Source organism: Besnoitia besnoiti, chromosome XIII (assembly GCF_002563875.1).
Source record: "Besnoitia besnoiti strain Bb-Ger1 chromosome XIII, whole genome shotgun sequence".
Taxonomy (NCBI): domain Eukaryota; phylum Apicomplexa; class Conoidasida; order Eucoccidiorida; family Sarcocystidae; genus Besnoitia; species Besnoitia besnoiti.
In genome coordinates, this window is record NC_042368.1 from 1,005,515 (window position 1) to 1,020,978 (window position 15,464).

Genomic DNA, 15,464 nt, shown 5'->3' on the forward strand with positions numbered 1-15,464 from the left:
ATGGCAGGCCTCGCCGCAGGCAATCCGCTCTTTGACGAGCTCGACGTGGCGAGCAAGTCTCCCTCGCCCGCGTGCGAACTCGGTCTCAATTCGACAAAGAAGAGAAAGCTCGCGTCCTCTTCGCCCTCTGCGTCTTCCGTCTCTTCCTCTCCCCCCTCCTCTTATTCTGCCTCTTCGAGCGGCGCGTCTGCGCGCGGAGAAGCCCCGCCGTCGTCAGCCTCTGCAGCCGCGGCTCTCGAAGCCGCCGCCTCTTCTCCACCTCGCGCCTCCGCAGCCGACGTTGTTAAAGAAGGGCAGTACGTGGTTCTGGTCTGCTCTCTGGGGCGGCGCTTCGTTGTGCGCGTTCCGCTGGGCGACGAGGCAGGCGACGGCGAGGCCTCAGACGCGCAGGCGGCGGCCTGCGTGAAGCAGGGGGTGTGTTCCAACCCACTCGATGCGGAGAGCAGAGAAGCGGGCGCCTCGCGCGAAGAAACGACGAAGCAGGGCGGCAAGCGCCGCGAAACAGACCGGTGAGATCTTCATGAGATGCCTCTCGTGCCTCGTGCGACGCCTAACAGCCCCGGCGCGCATGCCTCAGGGCGCTCATCCGTGCGGGCGCCGCGCGCATGCAGCCGACGCATCTCTCCATCGGCGCATCCGCAGGCAGCCAAAAGATAAACGGCAGAACAGGAGTGCGACTGGGGCCCTGAGCCTGTGGAGGATGTGGCCTCGCGACGGCACTGGGGAGACTTGCGCGGCCGGATTCCTGCTTCGCGTGCATCTCTGCTGCCGCTTGATTCGCGAGTTGATTCACACGCGTCTGTGTCTTCTACAAATATGTCTGAACATAAGTAGATATATATATTTATCTGCGTGGACGCATATGAGTCTGAGCCGCAGGGGGGGGATAGGGTTTGTCTTTCACGCCCCACTCAGGAACGCGCCTGGAGCGTTCACGACACGCCGCGGTGGCGTGACAGCTGTGCATCGAACGCTCAGAGCTTCTGCGTGCTTTTCTCTCTTTTTTTCAGGGCGGAGAGGGCCGCTCGTGGATGTTTGTCGCGTTGGGTTTCCGCCGCCTCGCCGTTCGATTTTCCGCTCTCGCTCCTTCCCGGTCACGCCTTCTACTCTTCGTTCCTCTGCTGCCGCGGAATTTGGTCGCTTGAGACAGAGCAGACGCGCGTGGATGACCTGCTGGCGAAGGCCGATGCTGCAGAGGCATCTTCTGCTGACGAGGAGGAGGGCGCCGGGGGCAGCGCCTGCGAAGGGGGAAGCAAAGCGAAGACCGGCGCCCAGAGTGAGGAGTGTCTCTGCATGCAGCCCGCGAGGGGTGCGTGGCAGAAGAGAGGCGAGAAGACGCGGCTGCGGGCCTTAAAGAAAAGATATTCAAACCCTTTCGTAGCTGAGTTGACGTCATTTTGTTTCAGTGAAGTGAATTGCGTTGAACTGGTGACTATACGAATGCAGAGGGCAGATAGCGGAGGAGGCAGGGCGCGGCAGTGAAGGGACAGACGACCAGAGAGACAGAATACACTTTTGTTTGAGTTTCTGTGGATGCGTGACTGCGGCAGACCGGATATGTTTATAGGCACTTTCTGGCCGCGGCAGAAAGGAGAGTCTCACGCACAGACAGCGCACGAGGAGCGACCCGAGAGAGGGTCTGTATACACATCGTCTGTCGATGCGCTCTTTTTTTCGCTTTCTCTGTCTGTCCTTGGCGGTTGAGCACCAGCGAGATTCTCTGCGTTTCTTTATCCTCGTGTCGCGGGCCTCGCACTCACACGGGCGCGACGGAAGCAGCTTTTTTTTGCGGTTTTCAGAGGCCTCGCGTATGGCGCGGAACGGCCACGAAGAGGACATCGAGGGAGACAACCGCGACATCGCCGACAGCAACGACGCCCAGCACCTGACCGCAGGCAAAATCGAGTGCCTCCGCGAAGGTAGATCGCCGTAGCTGCAGCAGGGGCGGAGTTTTTGTTCACCTCATCGCTTCTCCGCTGAAGGGACGCGCAGAGGGCGCGCGCGTCTCACCGGCGACGCTCCTCTGTCTGCAGAGGATTTTCTAAGAGTCGAACCGGGTTGCTCCCACGGTGCTGGTCTCCGCATCGCGTTTGTAGGGCTCGTTTTTTATGCAGAGGAACCCTGGTGTCCTCGAGTCAGCAGTCATGTAGCCCGGCTGCGCATGGACATATATATATATATATATATATATATATATATATATATATATATATATATATATATATATATATATTGATGTATGCATATAAATGTATATATATTTACAGGTGTGCATGTATGCGTGTCAAGAGGTCTGCGAACACTTCCGCAGACGTTTCCTGCATCCCGGTTGCAAATCTGGGTGTGTTGCAGAGTCTCATTCCTTGTTGTGCTCTCGATATTGACCGCGCTGCTTGGCAGTTTGTTCGCCAAGTCCTCTTTGTTTGCATCTGGACTGTAGAGTGTCTTTTGCGAACTTCTTCTCTTCTCCGCCGGCGCGTGTTGTGCGCAGAAGGGCTGCGAGGCGAAGAAGTGATTCGCTTGCTGATGATGAACAGCACGACATTTGAGAAGAAAACTAAGTTTGCGAAGGAAAAATACATTCGCAAAAAAATGGCCCGGTACGCGCACCCCTCCGCGGCGGGCTGGCAGGTCGGCGGCGAAGGCGAGAGGCAGGCGACCCCCCTGTCTCTCCTCGCGGTCGATTCACTCGTGCACGGCGTGCCTTTGTTTGGTCGCTCGCTTGTTGTATGCAAGACGGTGTTTCGTTGAGCGGCGAGTTGATGTCCTTGTCGTTGCCGCCTTTTTTCTATTTCCTGCTGCCTCCCCAGCCACCTCAAGCGCGTCACAGTTCTCCCGGCGACCGTGCGCGAAGTCTGCGAGGCGTACTACGCCACCGACGCAACAAAAATTGCGTAAGCAAGGTGAAGCCTAAACCCTAAAAAAGTGGTTTCTCTGGAGACAGAAAGGATGCTTCTCGTTACACACACACCTGCGGGGTCCGTAGAAACGTGCGTATACATATATATATGTATACACATTGTTTTCGAATATCGGTTCTCCGGCCAGACATCGAGATGCCGTACGTGAGTAGACAGGTTGATATATATATATATATCTACAGCTGCGTTTGCATGTGCAGATAGAAGCGATGTGTGCCTAGCGTTTGCTCGTTCGTTGAAGGCTGCGTAGGGCGGACGCAAATTGCTTTTTGTGGTCGTTTTTCTAGGCATCTGCGAATGGATTACCTGAGCTCGGTGCTTATCAACGCCAACATCAAGGGCGGCGACCGCGTGCTTGTCTTCGATCATTCCATGGGACTTCTCTCCGGCGCAGTTGCACGGCAGCTCAACGGTGAGAATGACGTTTTTCGATCCTTTGAAAGCACCCCAGATCTCCAGTCACACACGGATTACTGACCTCCGTGCATCAGTCAACGCGAATGTAGATAGATCGAGCTATATATATATATATATATATATATATATATATATATATATATATATATATATATATAGCTGCGCACATGAGAGGGGTATGGAGAGTCGAGCAAAGAATGGAGCAGGACACTGGAAGCGTGAGCGCAACCTGCAAGTACAGACGCGCGTGTCTGCCGGCGCTCGGATACAGGTATTCATATACCTACACATGCATGTAAAGATGGACATATCCGTCTCCAAATAAAAAATTATATAAACGCGTAGTGTGGTACAGGCACCCTGCGCCTTCGTTCTGGTTGTTCGTTTTGGGCTTGGTTTGTTCTGCGTTCTGTTTGCCTTCGGCGACACGCGGTCACGGCGAAATTGTTTCTCCTCGCAGGCGCGGGCCGGGTGTGGCGGCTGACCGACCGAGGGACCAGCGACAAGCTTGACGCCGAGCTGAATCTGGCCCCCGCCGTCAGGCAGACGATCTTCAACGTTCCGCTGGCCGCCGTGAGTCTTCCGCGTGAGCTTCGGGAGAGTCCGAGTGAGGAGGCAGAGTGTGCCGGAGTCTGGAAGTCCACTACATTTCACGCGGCGCTGTCTTAGGTCAAGCCCCTTTTCTAGACTTGCTAACCTTTCTCCAGCCATATACACTAGTCGGTGCGCTTTTGGTTGTCTGTGCCTTCCGGCCGGGTGGCTGTGCGAATTTGCGGCTGGTCTCGGCTTGAGGCATGTCTCGGTTTTCGCGCGGCATGCGTACGCACGCGCGTATCTCGTGGCTGTTTGCTGTCGTGTTTCGGTCGTCTCGCTGTCGCTTCAGGCGGAGTCGTGGCTAACGAAGCGCGAGCGCCTCGTGCGCGCCGCTGTGACGCCGACTGCTGCCAAGTCAGAAAGCGAGGCGTCGCCTGCCTCCTCGCCCTCTGCGGAGGAGGCGGCAAGCGCAGGGTCGAGCGCCGCCTCAGCGGCCTCGCAGGTGGATGCTGCCACGCTTCCCGCGCCTCTCGCCTCCAACCGCTTTTACAGAGAGCTCGACGCGCTGCATGCGGGCGTGGACAGCGCGATTTTCATTCTGGGCCTAAAAAAGATGATTCGCGCGACGCCTGCGGACGCGCTGCCAGCACTGCGGCAACTCGCTCACCGCCTCCTGCTCCTCGGATTCAGACTCTTGAAGTCTGGTAAGTCGCGAAGGGAGCAGAGTGCACTAAACCTAGCGCCGCGGCAGCTACGAGCGAAGAAGACAAGCAGGATCAGAGGCGACGCCAAACGGGGAAGAGAGCCTTGTTCGTCTCCGCCCAGCACATAGCGGGCATGGGGATTCTGAACCCCTCAGAAGATGTTGCGGCTACTGGTGGGTCGTCTGCAAGCGCTGTGAAATTGTCCCGACGCGCGTGACTCTGGCGCTTTAGAGGGGCGAGCCCGCAGATCTGTGTTTTCGAGTCTGCAGTGGTGATAGCGCTCAGAGGTATCCGTATGCAGCTCGCTGAGGCGCTTTTGTGTCGATCTCGCTGTGCTGTGATGCGCAGAGGGACGCTTGGTGGTTTTCTGCCACAACTGGGAAGTCGCCTCCTCCGTGCATGCGGCCGCGGGCGCGTCGCGAGAATTCGTTCACGTGCAGATGCAGGAGTTCATGCTGCGAGAGCATCAGGTAAACCCGAACTCTAGCCAGCGCCTGCGGAGTGTCTCTGTCGTCTTGGCTCCGTACCTGCCACTGTCAGCAGGAAGTGACCTTTCTGTGAGCGAGTAGACCGGGGTTGTATAGAACCCGTCTTCGGGGACTGTCGCGTGAATCCGTAGGTGCTCTCGAAGAGGTTGAGGATGCGGCACGGAGACATGCGCGCCGTGTGTCCTGTATGCGACACAGAGAATGCCGATGCTTCGCCTCCGGGGTATAGCACAGTGCCGTTGGTCCTGTGTGGAAGTTGCATCGCCTAGTCGTGTGTCTAAGTGATGAATATTTACGCAGTGTCTGAATACCTTGCCTACGCGTCATAAAATATATAGGCATTCTTTTGCATGTATATATATAGATATTCAGTTTCCGGCGACTGTGTCTCGCGCTCGACGGAGTCGTCCCGCCACTTACTATGTTATCTTTTTTTCGTTTGTTTTTTTCCTTGTTCTTTACTTTCAGATTCTGCCGCGGCGCACACACCCCGTGATGAATTCGTCGTTGCCTCTGTTTAGCGGCTTCGTCGTCTCAGCCATCCGAATGGAGCCCGACGCGTGAGCGAGGCCTTTCCTTGGAGACTTCTGGCCTCCACTGGCGGCCTTCTCTTGTTCCGTTCCGTTCTCCACGCAGTTTCAGTTTCTATCTCATTTGTGCAGCCCCCGCTGCGTGTGCATACATACGCGGTTCTCATTTATTTCGCACTCGACTTGATGTCAAAGCGTCCGAGAAAGGCAGTTCCGGCTGCCTCTGTTTAAGATCTTTTTGGGCGGCGCTCGGGAGCGCGGCTGACGCCACTGCGCCCCTCTGCGCTTGGGCGCGACGCTTCGCCAGCAGTCACAGCGCCTAGAGGCGAACACGGCTTTGAGCAGGCAGACGCCGCTACCGCAAAGACACGGCGAGAGTTCCCGCGTGCAGGCGGCGCGGTCTTAAACAGGTCTGGCCATGTTTGCAGGCAGCGTTCGTCTGGAGAGACGAGTGTCCAAACGGTTGTAACCCGCAGGCGTCACTTTCGACAAAAAAGATCGGTTTGCGGGGAGCGGCGAGGACGTGTGAAGCCAGTGTGACAGGTAGAGCGGCTTCTGCTGCTGGTGTGAGAAAAGGAAGCGAGTCAATAGGGAGCAACTAACCAGAGTAGCCAGACAGGTGTTTGTCGGTGTAGAGAGACAACTCGATATAGGCGACGAGGCCGCATGCAGCAGTGAGCAAGTGACAGAAAACAAGCTACAAAAAAGGAAATTCAACCGAAATCAATCACATGTCCAGACGGGGACACGTGCGCTGGAGCCAGCACCTGAGAGACAGAGGTTAACTTGTGTCTTCACCGAATGAGGTGGAGGGGCATAGGATTCGCAGCAGAAGCACAGTCGGGAGCAACGAAACGCCCCGGCGCTCCTGGATGAATCTTGGAGACGCTGCGGGTTTTGTGGCGCAGCTTATGCCCGTTTCCCACGTCAGCCAGCTCTCGAAGGAATCATCTTCTCGCATCGCTCCATGTGCCTTGGCTGTGCCTAGCGCGGGGATTCAGTCTCTAGCAGACTAGTTGACTCGATGGAACGCTGCCCTGCCTATGCCGACGCACGTGCTGCCTCTCTCGGCTCGGCTGCCGCATGCATGGCGCTGCGAGATCCTCCCTGTGTCGTGTTTCACGTCCCCCCCGTCTCGGGGTCCCATCCGCCCCGCGACGGGAGTCGTCCCCGGTCTGCCCGCTTTGTTGCCTTCGCGAGGGCCTCCGCGAGCGTCTGCGCCCGCTGCAGGATGTCTTTTTCACTGCGCCGCCCAAAAAGAATGCAGCCATTGAAGCAAATAACAATGGTGTAGTCCATGAAAACCCAATCGGGCTGCCTCCCTGTCAGCGGCGCGGTGGAAGCGGTCTTCGAGGGACCCATCGCGCCGATCAAATCGCAAAAGGAGAGATATGGCTACGCGGACTGCGCCATCTCAGGCAGGGGGAAGATGTGCTTCTTAGCAAGTCGATGGAAGTCCAGCGGCAACTGATTGGATTATCGGTCAAGTTGCTTGTATCTAGTTAGCTCACTATCGTACTGCAGAATATTTCTGTCAACAGCTGATTAAACCTTTTAAAATGGAATTATCTCTGATTTTTACGTCCTTAATGCCTGCTCTATACAAAGGAATAGCACTGCCAATAATAATCAAGAAGATCGCTTTTACCGGAGAGGAGCGAGCTGCGCTGACCCGCACTCGGGGCTGCCCTTCCCGGCGAGTGCCTTCACTTCTCACCTGGGGGTTAGGAAGAATCCCCGGCTGCACATGGTGTCGACGACGCTTTGGGCGGTAAGGAGTGCAGTGCGGGCGTCCCTGTGGGCAGCCTCGAATTCGCTTCGTTGAAGGAGCAGAGAGAGGTACTGCGCTGCGCAACGAAACTCAGGGGAACGCGTGCGCCTGGCTGACAGCAGAGACCGGAGAAAAACCGAGTCGCTCGGGCGTCGCCGCTGCATGCAGACTTCGTATTTATCCTCGCCATTGAGGCGCGAAGACGTCCGGCGTACTGCGGCGACTGAGGTCCTGGGGTTAGGGTTGAGTGGGAGAAGAGCGTTCCTAGAATACTGGAGATGACTCCGGTTATGAGACACACACGAGTGCAGCAGACAGGCTAACGAGGAGAAGCACAGGTCAACTCGTGGTCTGAGATTCACAGCTGAGGCTCGGGTCTGTGTGCGACGTCCTCTGCTCATCGCAAAGCAGTCCCTCGCAGCCGCGCACGCGCCTCAACCTCTCGCACCGCGCGAGGACTGTGACGCGGACGGCTGCAGACAAGCTGCTTCGCAGCCTCGCGTACCGGAATCCGCGCCGAATTTCAGGTGGCTGTAGTCCAAGAGGAGATCCATGGCGCGAGTGTAGTCCTCCTCCATCGAGAGAGTTCCCATAACAGACAGTAGTTTCCTTCCGAGTGACACAAGGTTTTCACAAAAGAGCGCGCGCCTCGGCGGGTCGGCGCCGCCTGACGCAGGGGCTGCTAGATTGTCCTCGTCGTCCGATGAACTTTCGCTGCTCGCTGAGTCTCCGCTGCCCGCCAGCGCCTTTCCCAGTTGCCGGCTGAGGGTCTCCTCGCCTACCTCGCCCTCGGGGGGCTCCCAGGATGATCTCTAAACTTCTTTTCGGCGCGCGGTTTGAGCAGAAGCCGTCGCTTTCTCTGTTGCCTTATCTCGCGGAGGATTTGTCTACGTTCGCGTTCCTGCAGATTCACAATGGACTGAAGAGCCATGGTATAGAAGATCGAGGCGCAGAACTTGAGCGCGTCCGCCTGACTCTCTTTTGGCAAGCTCGGGATCCACTCGACAGCCGTGAGCGTCGCGTTCAGCAACAGCTCAACGCGCTGCTGCAAACAGACGGTAAAAGCGGGGTAGCGAGGGCAACTGGCGCTTTCCAGGGCTTCGGGCGTCTCAGCGCTTTCGCGGCTCCGCGGCCTCGGCAAACGGCTGTCAGGCTCTTCCGCGCCAGACAAGGAAGACCGAGAAGGAAATGCGTCGCCCGATGGGGGCTGCGGGGGAAGCGACTCTCCCTCCACAAGCGTACAGCTTCGAATAATATCCTTGATCTCTTCAAAGGCTTCACTAATCCGGCAGGCGTGGTGAAGCATCTGAAACGCGAGGGGCAATAGACACTCCGACGGCGGCAACCGTGGAATCTCAGCCCCTGGCGCATGCGCAATAATAACGCACTACGAAGAGTACAACCAGCCAGATGCTCGAGTGTGGACAAGCACCGGGACTTACGTGTAGGAGATTTACAGTATCTCCGAACATATCTCCTATAGAAAACAACGCCACAAGTAGTAGCTAGAACTCCACCTACAGACGAAACGTGACCCGTCGAAGTTGAGCAGCTCCCACATCTGCCTGAAATACACCGGAACGACGATCGAACTCTAGATTGCTTCTGTCTGCAATTTGCTGCCCTTTACGTACCTTCGCTGTCAAATACCGCGCCTGGAGGGTTCGCACGTCTCGCGGACCCCCGCAGAGTCTCGAAACGATTTCGACGGCCTCGTTCCCCTGGCGAATGGCCTCGATCTCCTTAACGCGTAGCGACGCCTCCACCACTCCCATCAGGAGCTCGGCTCTCCGCAGTTCGAGCTTTTGTACCGCCAGCAGAACTTCGGGTGGTTCGGTGGCGCGCGGCATGCAGTCGCCGGGAGTGAGCGGGACGCTCGCTGGCTCGCCGTCAGCTGGGGGGTTCGCTCGCTCCAGCGCCCTATTCGTGTATTCGATTGCCTTGAAGAAACCACCAATAGCTTTCGTGAACGCGTGCGAGGCAAGCAAAGTCTCGGCGAGGGAGAAGAAGAACTCCATTAGCAGCAGATCGTCCGCAAGCTCATCGCGTCCAGTGGTAGGGAGATGAGGCACTGGAGCAGCCAGTTTTGTGTGATCGGCTAAAAAGTTCGATGCGGCGTTCTTCTGTGGGCACTCGTGCCCGTCGCTCAGCTGGTAGTAAAGTGTTCGGCGAGCACGCGCGCTGCTGCTGACGCTGGCTGCGCCTTGCTGAAAAATGCCGACGCATGCAGTCTGAGGGTCGTCGAGGCCGATCGCGTCCAGCAGCGCCGCCGCGTTCTCGACGTGGTAGCGGGCTTGCGCCTCATAACCAGCGCGTGCGTAGGCGCGGCTGAGTAGGCAGGTGAGCAGTGGCACTTCGCCGCGCCACTGAGCCTCAGGGTAAACTCTTGCGATGGCCTTGGCGACGCCGAGCTGATTTATTCGGCAAACCAAGAGGGGTTCCGCTTCGAGCGACGCCTCTAGAGACGCCGCGGCCTCCATGAGTTGCTGACTACGGTCAAAAAGCGAGAAGCCGCAGGACGCATCGATGTCAAGCGCAGGTGACTCGGAGTCCATTTTCCCAATGGCGGCATCGCTACCAGGGGCGGCGCGGGCGCGGCAGGCAGGGAGATCCTTTCCTAAGCCGGGAGAGGCACGGGAGTTCGTCGCAGACAGCCGAGTAGGGCGGAGAGGACGAAGCCCTGACAGCTGAGGCGAGCAGGGGTCTCGAGCGGGGGGCGGCCGCGGAGGTCTCCAGCCCAGTCGGACTGCATCCTCGAGAGCCTCACCAATACCCGTCGATTCCTCAGAAGCGACGGACGATACAGACAAAGCATCTTCTGCATCCGCCTCCGGCGCGGAGGCCGATGAGGAGGGCTGTGGCGGCGAGACCTTCTCATTGCGGTGACAAGACGAGCCTGATGCGTGGGGGTGTTCGTCCTTGGTGAGTAGGTCTCTCTGTGGCGGCGACGCTGTCTCGCGCGGCGTTTCGCGTGCGCTGCGGCGCACGCCATCTTCAGGTCGCGAAGAGGCCGACTTTGGGCTTGCCATACTCCTGTGCCGCGAGCGTCAACGGCGGCAGACATCTTACAGGGTCGGCGGTGGCAAGTCGAGTAATGTTTTTGAGCAGTTTTATCGCAACACGTCCGACGATTGTTTCCGCATGATCCCACGTGCCCCGCGTGAGACTTCGTCCCCAGCCTGCGAAACTGGGCGAGCTTTCAGCAGCCGGCGTCATTCAGCATGGAAGAGATGCGTCTCGCCACGTATGGGAGTGAACTGTGTGAGTTTTGAAACTCGGCACAGCGAGAAGCAATGAATGTGTCAGAGCTAGGCGCACACGCGCCCTATCCGCACACGCGCCCTATCCGCACACGCTGGCAAGTCTACAGTCTCAGGCTGCGAACCTCATTGAAAGCCTCGAATCCACGTCGTGAGGTTAATTGACTGCAAACAGAAGGGTGGCTTAACACGCGTTCTGAGCGGCTGCATGTTGCGGTGAATTGTATCGATGGTGACTGCGTACAACCCGTCTGCAGCCCGGTGACGCGCTTGCAGGAAAGAGTGCCCTCGCGGGATTGCGATATTCAGTTTGCGATCGGTGTTTTCCAGTCGCTTGGGAGCGGACGCAATTCTGCTGAGAGCTGCTTTCCTGGGAGTGAAGTGAAGGCGTCGTTCTTCCGCCGTGACGGCACACGTTTAATGTCTGCAGAACAGCTGCGGCCGACCCCTGCTGTTGACGGCTGCAGCCAGATGTGGCAAGAGACGGGAGTGTGCATGCAATCGGACCCGATGCGGTGATGGACGAAAAGTCGAGGGTACGGAGAAAGTTTTCAAGGCATTCGTTATTACTGAAGGAGGAAAACTTGGCGGCCCCTGCTAGGAGTCGTGGGGCGTCCGGGTTGCGCCATCGTTAAAATGGGAGCCCACTCGGATGCAAACATCTAAAATAAATAATTTGTGCATGCCAACTCGCAACGCACACACACAGTTTGTCGTTGGCGACAAATCGCAGTTCGTGTTTCAGAAACCCCACAAAGCCTGCACGCATCGCATTCTGCTGGGGCATGGCGCAGGGCATTGTTCTCCGGAACTTCGCCAACTCACAGTGACTACAATTTAGGAACTGTATCACGCCCTTACATGCAGCTCACACAATTAGCGCAAACCGCCGCACGGCCGAAGCTCCCAACTTCGCGGTAGTAGACTGTCCGCGCTGAAGAAGCGGAGATTCCAATTTTTCTCTACATGCGTATTGTGCGCAGCGTCATTGCTGATGGGCTGCCGTGTGCCTGTGGGTGTGGGCGAGTTCGAAAGTGACCTGAGATGAAGACTTCTGTTTTACGGAAGTGTGAGTGCAAAATCGAGCGGCGCAAAAAAAGCAGACAGACTCCCTGTTTCCGCCGCTTCTCTGCGAGGACACAGGATGAGGCGGGAGAGCGGCGACAACGTGGGCGAAGGCCGCGAACAGCGGAAAGACCGGCGGCTGCGTTTACCGAGGGAGGTCATCGTTTGGCTGCAAGGTCTAGGACTCTCCGTCCCGCTTCGTCACTCGCGGCTCGACTTCGCAAATGGAGTCATTGTCGCGGAGATTCTGCAGAAGCGTTTTCCAAGTGTAGGCGCGCGAAATTTGTCTTGGGCGTCCTGCCACGTCCCCTCGCAAGAATTCTAGTGGCGTCTGAGTGTGACCTTCCTTACACTTCACGGCATAGGCAAGAACATCATCACGATGACGCGGTACATTGGCGCGCGTGCAAGTTTCATTGTTTGTCATTCTGCGTAGTGCGCTGGAGCCTGCTCGAGCCGTGGAGGAGGAAGGAGCGTCCGTCACTCAGATTTTCATTCACATAGTTCGCAGGCGCGTTAGGGCGAAGCTTCAACACTCGCTCAGCAAATGCGTCACAGCTCTGCGCGCACACGGCCGTGGCTATCTATAGGAAATTGCGACAACCATGTTGGACGACAGCTTCGCGATGGAGGCAAGAAAGAGGAACTGGCAGTTCATCCAGCAGCATTGCTCGAAACACAACTTTGTCATCCGTGACGATGATATCGAAGGCGTCGTCCATTGCGAGGCAGGTACACGCAGAGCTCAGAACGATTTACACTCGTCTGACTGAGCCGCTGTTCGTGGAAGCGGCGCCTGCGGACTCCCGTCACGTGGAAGTGCTTCGGCTACGGAAATCTAGGTAGCACACAAATTAGCCCCTAGAAGGCGGCTTATAGTGCTGAAAGTCTTCCCGTTGACCTGTAGACACAGCCTTTTTCTCGCGGCTGTGGACGCGAGCTCACAAGCCACGAGCGGAAGAAAACCATCTTCGATTTCGCAAGTTACTATAGCAAATCGAGTGTTATTTTATGCGAATACCATATAATACAGTGTAATAGTATATATATATATATTACTAAAGGGAAACCGTAGTGCGTAGACACATGCACACCGAAGCTGCTCGGATCGTGCGGATTTCGGACGGCAAACCCCCTGTTTTCGGTATTTCCTCGCCGCGCCCCTCGTGGCTCGGACTCCCGCTTGACTTGAAAAAATATATATATCTAACTAGATATATATGTCTCTACACATTAGACTCCGCGGTGAACATCATGACCGAGCTCTACGCCTTCCTCAACAAGCGGGCCGTCGCGGGACTTCCGAGTGAAGTCAGCCGAAAGGGAGCAGAAGCAGTCGCCCCGCTGCCTTGTTACACGCAGATCACCGCCTCGCAGATGCTCAAGTAAGCGCCTCAGCTGGTGCTACCAGCTTGCCAAGCGCTTAAAGTGTTGTCAGGGTGATTTAAATCCTGCCGCATGCTGCCCTCGTGGTCATTTCAGATGATTCGGGCTCGTTACAATATTTTTGACATGCTGCATTATGCGTTGGCTCAGACAGTCGACAGTTCACACTTTTGCGGACGAGGAGAAGAACTTGAAGCAAACGGAGAGCCTGCTCAAAGCGTATGAAGCAGTGAGGAGCTGGGAATGGCGGATTGAAACGTGTCAAAAGAACGCAGGAACATGCAAGTCTGTGGTCGGTTCACCGCGCGTTGATCTCCGTCGTAGTGGGCGGCTCCCCCTACAAGCAAGAAATACACAAAACAGACTCGCCACAAGACGGAGGATACTTACCGCCAGGCCCAGTCTTGCGTGCTGCTTCTCACAGTAATTCATACACACTTGTATACAGGATAAGAATTGGTACGCCATCGACGTGCACTGTCGCAGAAACAGTCAGATTCAGGAGTTCCCGGCCGACCTTCACTCTAGCGAAATCGCAAAAAAAAACAAACTGAAAGCGTATTCGGCTGTTCATCCGGCGGCGTCTGCGCGTTCAGCTCTGTGATAAAGCAGTTTCCGTGCTTCATGGGTTCCATTGTCAGAAAAGACGATTGGAGATTCGCGCACGAGTCGAGGAGAAGAACGCAAGGTTTTATTTGCCGAAGCCCGCGAAGCTGAGTGGTGACCACGCCGAGGCCGCGACTTCGAAGCGCGCCAAAAGAGTCGCGGAAGGAGTCAGGAAAACCTCCTGGCTGGCCCGTCTCCCGCCGGTGGGTGCTCTCGCCAGCCACTCTCCGCCTTCGAGCGCCGCATTCATCCGCAGAGCGGAACTATATTCTTTTTCGCCGCTGCACTGCGTGTCTCTGGCTTCAGCTACCGGAGTACCTGACAGCTGAAGCGTCTCCTGCAGACTCGTAAGCTACCAGACTCCACCCCGTCACGCGCTCCTGCAGACCGCAGACGCGCTGCCTTTTCAGCTTCCATTGAAAGGCGCATGCTGGAGAGAGTGTCTGTTTTGGCGGTTCTGTCTGCGTGGTGTAAAGAACCGCCAACGACCGAGACGGGTCGTCCCCCGAGCCTTCCAGCCCCGCAGAGGTGAGAGTGTGCACGCTGCATCGCGTTGCAAGCGCTACGACTCAGACGCGAGGAGGCATCCACGCGCACGCTACAGATATGTCGAAGAGGATAGCGCCTCGCCCTCCGCACGATCCCGCAGCCGCCCAGAGCGCTCATCATCACCCTGCATGCTTCTGAGTGCGTTTGAGTCCGCTGCATGCGAGTGTTTCTTCGGCCGCGCGTCTGCTGCCGGCTGACATACACACTCGGCATCGAGTCACCGGAATCGCATGCGCCGTGCAAATCCTCCACGGGAGACATGCCGTCACACACCTTCCCTGCGCGGTGACAGACGCGGACAGCCACCCAATCATCGCCCTCTCCCCTGCGCACACCGCTGATTTGTTTCAGGCGTCCGAGGCTCTCGCAGCAGCGGCCTCCAGACAGCCGAGTCGCCGCGTATCCGAGGGCCGACGGCGGAGCAGCGGCAGCAGCTGCTGTGGAAGCACCAGCGGCTTTCCCTGCTCGCGACGCGCGCTGGCGGCAGCTCTTCAGCGGCGATCGTTTGCTGGGCGGCGTCCAACAGAGAGCGACGCAGGCAGCAGCCAAGAAGTCGGCGACGTGCCCTCCGCGCGATCGGGAAATCTGTCGCAGACGTCTGGGCCGTTTCAGCTCTCAAGCCGCGAGGCGCAGAGCGTCCTTTCGCGGCGTGAGACTCGGAGCGTAAGCCGCTTCTGCCCCCAAGCACACGCTTTCAAACCCTCAGGCACGTGCTTGAGGGGTTGAAGGGGCTTTGCGACCCCCAGAGGAGAGGACAGAGCGCAAAGCTGCGACAGATACAGCGCGGAATGCAGCCTCCCGGTCGCTCGCCTGGGGGTCACGAAGAGCTGCTGCTCACACAGTGCACGCACAGGCGCTGGGGCGTTGTAGTGTTCGTATTCTGGCGACGACTGGCTGTGCTGGCGGCGTGGCTCTCGTTCTCAAAGGAAGGAGCAAAACTTCTGCGCGTGAGGGACAGTCAAGCGCTGGAATTTGATTTGCGTTGGTTTGCAGACTTGCCAGCGAAATGAGGGAGACGAAAACGAGATTCGGACGGAGAGATACGTGGGCGCCCTGCTGGCTGCCCCAGACGAGGCGCTGACGCAGCGGCTAATTGAGTTGCTGTACCTCCGCTTGTACGACCGCAACTTGAAGATCGAGGAGGAAATTCAGTCGCTCCTTTCCAAGATTTACAGCGAAGGTGACTGCCAAGAACTCGACACCATCCCGTGGTGATTCAGGCGAGAACTCTTC

At 57.2% G+C, this 15,464-nt stretch overlaps 3 protein-coding genes across 3 annotated transcripts; 2 read left to right on the forward strand and 1 right to left on the reverse strand.

Annotated features, from left to right (window-relative positions):
• Nucleotides 1–5,628, forward strand: BESB_031050 (eukaryotic initiation factor 3, gamma subunit protein; the record flags this gene model as incomplete). Its single annotated transcript, XM_029361773.1, has 10 exons — nucleotides 1–416; nucleotides 1,011–1,276; nucleotides 1,800–1,919; nucleotides 2,492–2,600; nucleotides 2,811–2,894; nucleotides 3,209–3,333; nucleotides 3,799–3,911; nucleotides 4,222–4,576; nucleotides 4,925–5,046; nucleotides 5,533–5,628. 10 exons carry the CDS (start codon nucleotides 1–3, stop codon nucleotides 5,626–5,628), a joined length of 1,806 nt encoding a protein of 601 aa, XP_029215240.1.
• Nucleotides 5,629–6,713: 1,085 nt separating this feature from the next.
• On the reverse strand, nucleotides 6,714–10,394 carry BESB_031060 (uncharacterized protein; the record flags this gene model as incomplete). The annotated part of the gene is made up of 5 exons (XM_029361774.1): nucleotides 6,714–6,837; nucleotides 7,312–7,441; nucleotides 7,871–8,143; nucleotides 8,257–8,671; nucleotides 9,000–10,394. The coding sequence occupies 5 exons, from the start codon at nucleotides 10,392–10,394 to the stop codon at nucleotides 6,714–6,716; spliced, it is 2,337 nt and encodes a 778-aa protein (XP_029215241.1).
• A 2,550-nt stretch (nucleotides 10,395–12,944) lies between these two features.
• On the forward strand, nucleotides 12,945–15,446 carry BESB_031070 (uncharacterized protein; the record flags this gene model as incomplete). Its single annotated transcript, XM_029361775.1, has 5 exons — nucleotides 12,945–13,075; nucleotides 13,227–13,305; nucleotides 13,718–13,885; nucleotides 14,583–14,894; nucleotides 15,225–15,446. The coding sequence occupies 5 exons, from the start codon at nucleotides 12,945–12,947 to the stop codon at nucleotides 15,444–15,446; spliced, it is 912 nt and encodes a 303-aa protein (XP_029215242.1).
• Nucleotides 15,447–15,464: the final 18 nt, after the last annotated feature.